This window comes from Ictalurus punctatus, chromosome 27, assembly GCF_001660625.3.
Source record: "Ictalurus punctatus breed USDA103 chromosome 27, Coco_2.0, whole genome shotgun sequence".
Classification (NCBI taxonomy): Eukaryota; Metazoa; Chordata; class Actinopteri; order Siluriformes; family Ictaluridae; genus Ictalurus; species Ictalurus punctatus.
In genome coordinates, this window is record NC_030442.2 from 14,920,184 (window position 1) to 14,932,170 (window position 11,987).

Sequence of the window (11,987 nt, forward strand, 5' to 3'; positions counted from 1 at the left end):
TATATATATATATATATATATATATATATATATATAATTTATATATTATATTTAATTATGAATCAACTAAATTCAACAAATTCTGCATATAAATAATGAAGTAAATAATATTAATTAATAATAAATGAACTGTCCTAATGGTATGTGTATGTATGTGTGCATGTACAGTATATGTTGTATACATACACATATGTAACATTTTGATTTAAAGGGAAAATACCAACAGGGGCTGACATCAGTGTGAAATTTTGATCAATTCCACACTTTTGTTTTTAAATAAAATATCTCATTCGCAAATTCACCCCTAAATCTTTTGATTTTGTGCTCAGTGTGCCCCTAATGACTCCCCCAGCCCATAATCTACAGCATCCAAACAGGAACGAACCAATCGAATGTGGTGAGGCAGCACATGGCAATGCTGATTTGGCCAAACTGAGCGGATCCACATCTATTAACAGAAGGGGAAGACACGCAGGAGGGCACAAGATGTTTCAGGAGGGGCAGGTGATAAACGTGGGGCGTGACCATCGATGATGAGCCTGTTATTGTTCTCCAGATCGAGCCGTCTCTCTCTTTCTCTCTCTCTCTCTCTCTCTCTTTCTTTCTCTGTGTGTGTGTGTGTATGTGTGTGTATGTGTGTGTGTGCGCCGTGGGTGTTTATGAAAGGGGAATTAGGGGGGCGCCTGTGTTTAATCATTATGAAGTGGGAGAGGGGTGACCTACCAGCTGAGTCCAGCGCTGCTCCAGTGCACACTGGGTGGAAAACAAATGCCCTCAGGCACACGTGAGCTCACACACCGACACACACACAAAGAGGGTTAACACTGGCTCCATTTCATGAGTCAACTGTGAGAGCGAAATCGACAAACAGTTACTGTTGGGGGACAAACAAAGGAGACTGGTCTTCTAATATGCAAGCAAACACCTTAGCGTATTGGCTTTTTTATGTTTCCGTAAATCTAATAGAAATATCCGCATCATTATATTTAAGATAAGGTGTATATATAAAGTGTATAAGCTACTGAGGACAACAAAAATTGCAAATATGAATGGTAATAACATATTGATTACGTACTATATTTATTGCAGCCAGACTTCCAGTATTGATCTTGTTGTTCATAAACTTTATATTCAATATAAACTCAATTTACCTCATCACCCACATACAATACATTCAATATGGACACTGATCATTCCTCTAAATGGTGTCAGAGATTCTGTGGGTGTGTGAACATCTCTGGGTTAGACAGATGGGTAAAGAAAGGTGATATTATCTCACTATCTTCTTTTTTACTGACCATCATTTGTTTATTGGGCACTCCACACAGCAAAGGGAAAATATCTATATTATTACTATTTGTGTCCTGGATATCACACTGTCTAGCTTGGTAAGCTATTGAAAACTACACTCTGAAACACATTGAATATGTTCATGAATGTGCGTAGCATTTCTTTTGCTAATTCGTTGTCTTTTCCCCACGAACATAGGCGTTTCTCGCTCACCATTTACCAGGGATGTTCAACATCCTATTAATGAGAAATCCTGTGTAGAAGTAGTGGAGACAGTTAACACTGGACTCCAAGTTTCAGAATGCAATGGAGGTTTACGGCGCACTTACACCGAGTTGAACAGTAAGGCCTCGGCTCAGCAAGTTGGCGATCTACGTGACGATGAACATGATAGTGATGATGGTGGTATTAGCATGAAGGTTGAAGCTTTGTAAGCTGATCTGTTTGAGCACTGAGTACTGGTGAGTAGGCAAGAGAGCTGGATAGACAAAAAGGACTAAAGCTCTGCCGCATCAGTCTCTTTAGGCTCAATGTATGAAAGCGTTAACCACAGCGAAAACAGAGCAGAAGTAGTTTAATACAAAACGTCAACTCGGAATTTCAGTCCTAAATAAATCATGGACTCCACTGAAGATCACATCCATCCATCCATCCATCACATACACACTCACACACCCATTCATACACTACGGGCACTTTAGACACGCCAATCAGCCTACCATGCATGTCTTTGGACTGGGGGAGGAAACCGGAGTACCCGGAGGAAACCCCCGGGGAGAACATGCAAACCCCACACACACAGAGCCACGATCGAACCCCCGATCCTGGAGGGAACATGCTAACCACTAAGCCACCGTGCACCCTCTGAAGATCACGTTAATTATAAATATTAATATGCAAATCATTCAGTGTGGTTTTTTTTTTCCTTTACGGTTAAGTTGCACCAATATACAGGCAATTTAGCGTAGCAGCAGACGTCACTTTCTCTCGATATCGTTCAGGATGCCACCAAAATCATAGACACTTTTGCATACACACAGAAAACCCAAGCAGCTACATGGATTGAACCACATCAGACATTAGACCGTCCGGCGTAAGTTAGAAGTGTCAGTGGCTTAATGTAGCTCCAGGACAGGATCTCAATCTCAGTGAGCATACAAATAGCCCTGAGGTCTGCTCCGAATCAATATCTCAACAGGGGCTATGAAGATCTATCAGAGACACTGCTCGAATCCCTTCAGAAGCTGGAAAGAAAAGCCACTTTTGCTCTACTGTGCAAATGATGTTTAACACCAATGCAATTAGCAAGTCTTCTTATAAAACTAGCACTGAGAACATAAGGTACTTCTTCAGGCAAGGAGATCTGCTTTACACATGCACGCTCATGATTATCCTAAATCAGCGTGTCAGTGTAAGCGGACCTGAGGGAGTTCCTAGAACGTCGCGCATGCGCAGTATGCCCCTAACTTAACCCCGCCCTAGTTTTTTTTTTTTTTTTTGCTCCTTCTTCTCCTTCTTCTTCTTCTTCCACTACGCCGTTCAGACAAGCTTGCATTTTAATTCAGCGCACAAGTTACTTATTTCACCATCGATCAGCCGTAATGCCGAATCAATGTTCATCTTGTTACCTGGACCAGAGCCGTGTAATACAGTGATATCCCCGTCCACAGGAACTCATTGCCTTTCGCAAAAGGACTTTACCGTAAAATCAATGTGAAGGCACGAGCGGGCAGAGGAGAGGAGAGGAGTGAGAGGAGTGAGAGCCGGGTGCTTAATATGTATAATACTCACATGTGTCTGAGAGTCGCTCATGTGACGATGATGATGATGATGATGATGATGATGATGATGATGATGATTTAGTCAATCGATAGCAGGAGAACTTTATGGTATTAGCACAGAGTTTTTGTTTTGTTTTGTTTTTAATACTATATTTAACACAGTTGCATTATTATTATTATTATTATTATTATTATTATTATTATTATTATTATTATTTGTGTTGTTGTTGTGTGTGTGTTTTAGTCACATTTTTAAACCATTATTATATCGCTTGCTGCATCATTGCTATTGCTATATCATTGCATTATACAGGATTATACAACAATAAATTGAATTCACCATCATCCTGAAATTAAAGAAAGCAATATCTTCAAGTTCAGCGGTTTTGTCCAGCAAAGGGGGGGGAAACGGATATACTATATATGTCGCACTTGTGCAGAAGCGGCGCAGATGTTGGTAAACAGCGAAAAATGAAAGTGACCCAGCTCTGGCACGCGAAGACCCCGCAGAGCGCGAGACGAATGCTCACGCCGGAGATACGGACACGCAAGGCAACACCGCGCGCGCTCTCACCGTCGCAATCAATTACCGTTTACCCGCCCGACTTTTCTGATGCGTGCATATGATGATACACACAAGAATAGCCTAGTAAATCCGAGTTAATCACTACAACGTAAAAAAAAAAAAAAAAAAGCTCTATCCACTTTAACGGAATGGCTTTCAGGGCTGTGCATGATGTTCATTTTCGCTCGTGCACCAGGGTCAGTCGGTGTATCATGCAAACCCTGAGGCCTGAGGCAGAACTGTGGCGTTAGGGTTAAGAAAATGGCCGTGGCCTGCAGAGGCAAGCCTAATCTAAGCCACCTGTAGATTTGAAACCCGGTCACGGCGTTTTAAACGAAGGGGTAAAAACCAGAAGCCGCTCCCTCACCAAATTTGCTCTCCGATGCGAATTTGTTGGAGCACTTTTAATAAGTCGCACTTCATTGACTGCTTGCAATTTGCTGCAAATTGCAGTGTGTCCAGGGAACTGGTAGAAAGTCTTCACATTTTTACCCCCACTCTTCTATGTAAAGTTATATCTTTACTGTGTGCGCCATTGATTGGTGTAACGCAATTAACATGGTATCATTCTTAAAGTGCAAAATCATTCCTGAAGTTTTCGTTTATTGCATTAATCCTGTGTAACATTTACACACCGATAGATTCATTAGCCTGCCTTTATACTTGCATGTGCTACTCTAAAGGCTTATTCGGGATAAACTCTGATAAGTTTTAGCTGGCTCGAACAGAAACTTCACACTGTGTAAACATGACAAATTAATGTGTATTCATTTGTGTGATACATTGTGTATGCCTTTGCTCGTGAAAACCCTGGGCCGACATTTAAATGTATGACATTTAAACAGCATTTAAATTTCAGAAGGCGCAACAGATGGTTCATAAATGCGTAAAAAAAAAAAAAAAAAAAAAAAAAAAAAAAACCGTGGTAAATCACCTTAGTCCAGTTTATAACCTAATATCTCCCTCTTTTCCCTTAATGAAAGCTTAGCTGAAAAAAATCCAAACAAACTCTACAAACTCCTGAAGCTGTTTTGGCTTTTTCCCCCTCTTTCACCCCAGTCCTCCTTTGGAGATAATCAAATAAAAGTCTGTTTGCCAAAGCAGTTAAAGAAAATGAGATTTGAGAAAGTCGGCCTCTCTCTCTCTCTCTCTCTCTCTCTCTCTCTCTCTCTCGTGCATTTCTCCTCCTCTGCCCTAAACAACCTTTTACACATCAAGGCCCATTAATTGTGTTTTCGTTTGAAATCCTTTGTCACTGCAATTAACCGATTTGGATAAGACGTTTAAACTACTTCCATGTGTGATAAGGTGTGTGTTACTTGTTTTCTGTCGCCTGGGCTTTGTGAGGCGATCTTAGGAGTGTCATTTGTAGAGCCTCCGTTTGAAGCCTTTGATATTCTTTTCTCTTTTTTTTTTTTCTTCTTTTTTTTGCGGCGGGGTCGTGTGTATTGCGCGAAGAGAGCTGTGGGTCTTTTTGTTTATTTGGATGTTTGTTGGGAGAAGGAGAAATGGTGTCATCTGCATAATTGCCTGTAAGGACGTCAGAGAAATTATCCTTCAAGAGGCACATCGGAGATTGCCCTATTTATGGCCGAACTTTGAAATATACGGCCGTGTTATTTATTTATTTGTTTGTTTGTTTGTTTGTTTATTTATTTACTGAAATGCCATAAATTGGTTACTGGGTGCCACAATAGGCTGAATGGATGAAGCTAATTCAATAGCAACTCAAGATATACATATTTTATACATATTTATTTGGATGCAGCATTATTATTATTATTATTATTATTATTATTATTATTATTATTATGCGCGCGTATTCCGTGCCACAACATTTGAAGCAAATAATCCGTCTCGTCACCGCGCATTATTTAAACGAATTGATCTTTTATCGACTCCATAATAAACACACAGGGTTATGCGGTAGGAGGGCACCAAGTAGGCAGGCTGTCTTAATGCTTTTATGGCCTCGCCAGTTTCCCGACTTGGTGTGAAAGGGGGAAAAAAACGTGTGAAGTTGGCTCATGTGCACGTGTTTGAATTGGGGCAATAAATCAGAGGCAACGCTTGGGGCTGTAGTGGGTTCCGGGGAGGAGATGCGTGTGGCTCCCGGGCTAGAGGCGCCTTCGGGCGGCTACAGCAGCGAGGACGCACCGCTGACTGCCCGGAGACTCGGGTGACTACCGAGTCAGAGCAACTCGCACAAAGAGAACAGGTCTTGAACAGAAGGACTAACATTTCTGACAGTAGAAGTGGTCTACAAACTCAGATGTACTACTTTAAAAACAAGCTAGGTTTTCGTTTGTCCCAGATGGCGCAGTGGTGCTGTGGGGTCAGCCGGGTGTTTCAGACTAACCCGGTTTGGTGTGCGTCTGTATGTATTATCGTTCCATGCACATGACCAGATACTGCTGGTTTGAATTATTAAGCCTCCAAATCCCGAATCGTTTTCCTCAACATGCCTGGACATGGTAAAAGAAGACGAAATATGGAAAACAAGAAGTAAAATGTTCATTAATCAACGTAACATACCTGCTTGCACTGTATTGAAACAAATTGTAAACTACTTAAGAAGACTCAAAACTGATGATAAAAAAAATAAAATTAAAATAAAAAAAACAAACAGTACCAATGGACTTGCTTAAAATTATGAAGATATGTATATTGTGACTCTGTTTTTGTTGTTGTTGTTGTTGTTGTTGTTGTTTTTTGTGGTAAATGTTATAACTTCTTGTAAGAGTATTTGGAGTTTATAATTTATACTGAAAATACATACATCTTCCCTGTGTAATACATGGATCTGTGTAAAAGTGTGAATCTATGTATGCGTTTTCTGTATGTATCTCTGTGATACATATCGTTATATATGATAATCTCTGTTTTGATGGCTGTATTTACCACAGATGTGTGTAATAACCTGACAAAAAAAAAAAAAAAAAAAACCCTGGACGCGCTGAATAGGCGGTGTGAATGAGGGTATTATAGAGCTACAAATTACACAGCAGACGCTGCTATGACAAATACAATAATAATCATCAGTTTAAAAGCAGATTCGGGGCGTTTTAATAAAGTGCAAGGCTTTCCTGGAAATCTAAACGCAATATGTCCTGAACTAATGCTTTTTTTTTTTTCTTTTTTCTTTTTTAAATCATAATATATCTGAGTTCTTATCTTGTGTAGTATTTAAATAAGCTGAAGACTCAACCACTCAAACGCGCCGTTGTTTTGCATAGGCTTAGCAGAAACACAAGGGTATGATGATACAAAGTCCGGATGTAAAACAATCACAGATGTGTCCCTGACATATTTTCATCTCTCGGTTCAAGGAATTTCAATTCACGTCGTGCTGTTTAGTTTTAATCCGCATTATTTACAGGAGGCTTGGGAGGCTATCAGAGGCATCATTTGTAGGGCAATCCTTGGTCTTATATGATCAAGATCAAATATGATAATAAAATCACACATGAATGCATAATGAGAGCGTTTGTAATTATGTTTCAGAAAATCAAAGCAGCTTTAGAGTCGATATATGTATTTATATACTGTGTATAGGTTAGTAATAATAATAATAATAATAATAATAATAATAATAATAATAATAATAATAATAATAGATAAGATATATTCTCATGTCGTAGAGCCAGCAGAATGGAGAATCCACAACAGTGTGGATTGCTAAAGCTGCCATTGCTGAGGCGCTCACGGCGCAGGCGCTAATCGCCGGACTTCTCCGTTCTTGTCAACTTACTCTTTGAAGTCAAAACGACAACATGTCAACTGGCTGGATGTTTGAAATTAAAGGAGTAAGATGAACACCGAGCAGCTCGACGTTTGCTGAGATTAAAACTCTGGTTAAAACAATTCTGAATCTCTATACCGAGAGTTTTGTTGTTGTTGTTGTTGTTGTTGTTGCTGCTGCTGCTGTTTTGTAGTTGTTGTTGCGCGTATAAAACTCCGACAGTGCTCTTCAACTCTAAAGTCCTACAGACTTGGGCGAAGATTTCGCGCAGGGAACGCGTTCAAACGAAATAACACAAACAAAGAAAAAGAAATTGCAAAAGTTAATAACTGAGCAAGAATGAAATGTACCGTTGTGTGTTAAAGAGAGAAAGAGAGAGAGAGAGAGAGAGAGAGAGAGAGAGAGAGAGAGAGAGAGAGAGAAAGAGGGAATTAGCCCGTGAAACAGGGGAAGGACTGAAGCGGCGAACAAATGACAAATGAAATGATTGGCGAGCCATAAAATGAGACTTGAAACTCTTTCAAATAAGAGATCGCGACGTCAGAGCGCCTATCCATACGGAATAGAGCAGCAAGAGAGGAAAAAAGGGCAAAAAATAGGCGAGAGAGAGAGAGAGAGAGAGAGAGAGAGAGAGAGAGAGAGCATGTGAGAGAGAGCATGGGAGAGAGAGAGAAAGAGAAAGAGCATGTGAGAGAGAGAGAGAGAGAGAGAGAGAGAGAGAGAGAGAGAGAGAGAGAGAAGTGAACGTAGGGGAGAGACTTGAGAAATAGGAGGAGCTTCTGGGCGACTAGAAATGTCAATCAGAGCAAAAGGCGTCCCAATAATCTAAAGCAATCTGTAAGGACCTGACCTTAGTCCATTCAGATCAATAGGGAAGCGAGGGAGGGAAGCGGCCGGCGGATCGTTTACGCGCGGCCCGTTTTCGGAGGAAATATAGACTTCCCTTACACTTTTGTACTCACTGTACACTGGATATCGTAGCGCGCATCGAGAAAGCGATTTTTGTGTGTGTGTGCGTGTGCGTGCGTGTATGTGTGCGCGTGTACGTGTGTGCGATTTCAGCAGACTGCTGTTTTTTCCCCCCTTCGTTCCCCAACTACAATGTCTTTCCCACAGTTGGGATACCAGTACATCCGACCGATATACCCGCAAGAACGGCAAGGGATCGGCAACGCGCGCAGCGGGAGCGAGCTCAGTCCGTCCGGCACGCTCTCCAACGTTCTCTCCACCATGTACGGATCACCTTTCAGCGCTGCACACACCTACGGAGCGTTTCTTCCTTATTCAAACGACCTGTCGATTTTCAGTCAGTTGGTGAGTTATCCTCTCATGCAAAGATTACGTAAATCTTCTCTTTTTTCGGCTTCTTTTTCTTCTTCTGGTCTATAATCTTTTTTTTTTTATTTTTCTTTCTTTTTTTTTTTTTTTACATACCACTCGTTGTGCGTTTCGACATCAAAAACATTTGTGCAGGTTATGGTAGCATGGTTTTGCAAGACAGTAGTGAACTTTGCTGTTGACTCCGTTTGGCAAATACGAAATGAAGAAAAAAAAAAGTAACAAATTAACCAAATAGTACTTTTTTTTTTTTTTTGTTACACAGAAATAGGCCTGTGTGTAGACTGCCAAGCAATAATATAATGTACAAAAAAGTTCTGTAGTCAAAACATTCATCAAGAGGAAAATCAAAAATATATATAAATATATAATCTATTTTTAAAGCAAGCTACCATGCATAATTCTGTTAAATATCTTTAATGCGTGTGTGCGTGCGTGCGTGTGTGCGTGTGTGTGTGTGTGTGTGTGTGTGTGTGTGTGTGTGTGTGTGTGTGTGTGTTAACTATGTCAACAAATTGGTTATTTTTAAATTGATACCTAACTACCCACTTCTTTTTGTACACATTAAATTCTGTATGTTTCTTTGTGAAGCTACAGTAATGCAAAAAAAAAAAAAAAAAAAGGACAGTAAATATAAAGTTTTATTTGTTGTATTTTCTAGCAAACATGTTTGTTTCACATCCTAAAATTCTTGTGCTTATTTTTCAGGGAGCTCAGTATGAGCTAAAAGACAGTCCAGGTGTCCAGCACCCAGCGTTTGCCCATCCTCACCCTGCTTTCTACCCCTACGGCCAGTACCAGTTCGGAGACCCATCCAGACCCAAAAATGCCACCAGGGAGAGCACAAGCACGCTGAAGGCCTGGCTCAGCGAGCACCGCAAGAACCCGTATCCTACCAAGGGCGAGAAGATCATGCTGGCCATCATCACCAAGATGACCCTCACCCAGGTGTCCACATGGTTCGCTAACGCCCGGAGGAGACTGAAGAAGGAGAACAAGATGACCTGGACGCCGCGCAACCGCACGGACGAAGAAGGCAACGTGTACGGCAGCGACCACGAAGGCGACGATGGCGACAAGCGCGAGGACGAGGAAGAGATCGACTTGGAGAACATCGACACGGAGCACATCGAGAGCAAGGACGAGCTGGACGAGCAGGACGAGCTCCACTCGGACTCCAAGCTGGACGCCAGCTGCGACTCGGAAATCTCGGACGGCTATGAGGATTTACACGGGCCCGAGCCGAAGCTTTTAAAAGCCGTGGCCCAAGAGGGCACAGACGCGGACGCAGACGCTGAGCGGCCCGATCACTTCCACCACCATCATCACCACCTACATCACCACCATCACCATCACCTTCCTCATTCATTAAACCTCAAAACGCAGCCTCCCAGCAGCGAGCAGATCAAACTCAACCCGGTGTCCAACTCTCCTCCGGCTGAAAACAACGCAGCCCCGGTGCAAAAACCTAAGATCTGGTCTTTGGCTGAGACAGCCACGAGCCCGGACAATCCCCGGAAATCTCCACTCGTCAACGGGAGCTCATCCCAGGCCGTCATGCCTCCTCATAGACTCGTTTCATGCCCGGTGGGCAAACTGCAGAACTGGACGAGCCGTGCGTTCTCGGCGCACCAGCTCGCGCTGCTCAACTCAAACCACTATTTAGGACTGGCCAATCAGGCTTCAGCCAACGGCCTCGCGCTCTACACTGGCAACAGGCACACGGAAGAGCGCAATGTCAGCTCAGAGACTGCACACTCAGGTACATCACATCCCCCTCACTGAGCCTGTGCCCACATTTGAATACTCCTCGTGAACATGTTCCTCACGAACACTGTTTTCGTTTTCCTATCCAGTGCATATATCAATATAAATATATCAATATTTTTTTTCTTCTTCTTGTTCTACAAAACTCCGTGCTTTCAAAAATTTAAGAGGCTAAACACTTGTATACAAGAAGGAGCATGCGCATTTAAGAGAGGGGGCAAGAAAAGCATCAAAAACTCTTTAGATTTTGTCAAGGCTGTTTTAAAAAGAAAATAAAAGAAAAAAAAAAGATTTCAAAAAGTCGAGCAGTGTAAAACCTTCACTCATAGTCTAATTTCAATCAGGTATCCAGAACGATTATTTAATTGTCCTTGCTGTTATTTCGGAGAGATCTAGTGCCTTGGAAGCAGAGAGAAAGAAAGAAGAAAGAAAAAAAAAACAGCCCGTCATAATCATAAGTGTATCTTGGCAATTTCATTTTCAAGTTCATAATAGTTATAATAATTATTTTTATTTGATTTACGTAATTGTGTACTATTGGATAGCCACACGAGTTTCAATCACGGTTCCATATTGTGCGCTTTTTTCCTCTTCTTCTTCTTATTATTATTTTTTTTACTTTTATTGTTTTGTTTTGTTTTGTTTTTTTTTCTTGTGTAGCTGAATGTCCAATATCGCAAAGAGGGTTCAAACATCACAAAACGCGTCGTTTGGCAATAATTCAAACGAAAAACAGTATACAAAAACAATTCCTTCCCAACAACCATAATTACTTTGCTATTTAAAACTTTCACTTTCTTGATCCCAAACCTTTTCTAACTTTCCCCATGTCTCTTAGGCCTCAGGACCAACCTGAAGCTGCCATGTTATTATCCAACCCCCTTTTCCACCTTATAGAGACTCTTTTTTTTAATAAATCTTCATTTTAACCTGTCGTAAGGAATGTAAAAAAAAAAAAAAAAAAAAAAAAAAAAAAATGAATAACACACCCTGTGTACTTACCTTGTAAGCATGTCCTTGTGTATAATTGCTAATGCAATGCTGTAAAAAATTGTAGTCTGTGAGGTTTTTTTTTTTTCTTCCTCTTTTTTTTCCCTTTTCTTTTGTTTTGTGAGGATTCGATGTTGAAATGTTTTGTATATATATAACGTAAAGAAAGAAAATGTACATACTTGTGATTCAAAATTGTACAAGAAAGTCTATATTTTGGCTAATAAATGAACTGCGGCAACTTAAACACACCAAATGCAATGTTTTAATTTTAACAAGCATACTGTATGATTTAGGGTCTGATCAAAACTTTTTTAAAGAAATGAATACTGACATATTAAATAGTAAGGGAAAATATTCTTGTAAACACTTTGAAAAAAGAGGACAGTGACGTATGATTTTTTAAAACCATGATCAGTAGAGTTTAATTGGATTCGGGTTTGGGAGCAGCCATACTGTACAGAAAAGATGATTGGCTGGGATGTTTTTTTTTTTTTTTTTTTTTTTTTGATAT

At 40.7% G+C, this 11,987-nt stretch overlaps 1 protein-coding gene across 1 annotated transcript; it reads left to right on the top strand.

Annotated features, from left to right (window-relative positions):
• Positions 1–8,058: 8,058 nt before the first annotated feature.
• irx3a (iroquois homeobox 3a) lies at positions 8,059–11,720 on the top strand. The gene is made up of 2 exons (XM_017459340.3): positions 8,059–8,692; positions 9,425–11,720. The coding sequence occupies exons 1-2, from the start codon at positions 8,480–8,482 to the stop codon at positions 10,499–10,501; spliced, it is 1,290 nt and encodes a 429-aa protein (XP_017314829.1). The 5' UTR covers positions 8,059–8,479; the 3' UTR covers positions 10,502–11,720.
• Positions 11,721–11,987: the final 267 nt, after the last annotated feature.

What these genes read in the sequence shown, in the direction of transcription:
- irx3a (XM_017459340.3), top strand. Translation starts at nt 8,480, where the DNA reads ATGTCTTTCCCACAGTTGGGATACCAGTACATCCGACCGATATACCCG. An exon ending in TGTCGATTTTCAGTCAGTTG is followed by an intron (nt 8,693 to 9,424) that starts GTGAGTTATCCT and finishes CTTATTTTTCAG; the next exon opens with GGAGCTCAGTATGAGCTAAA.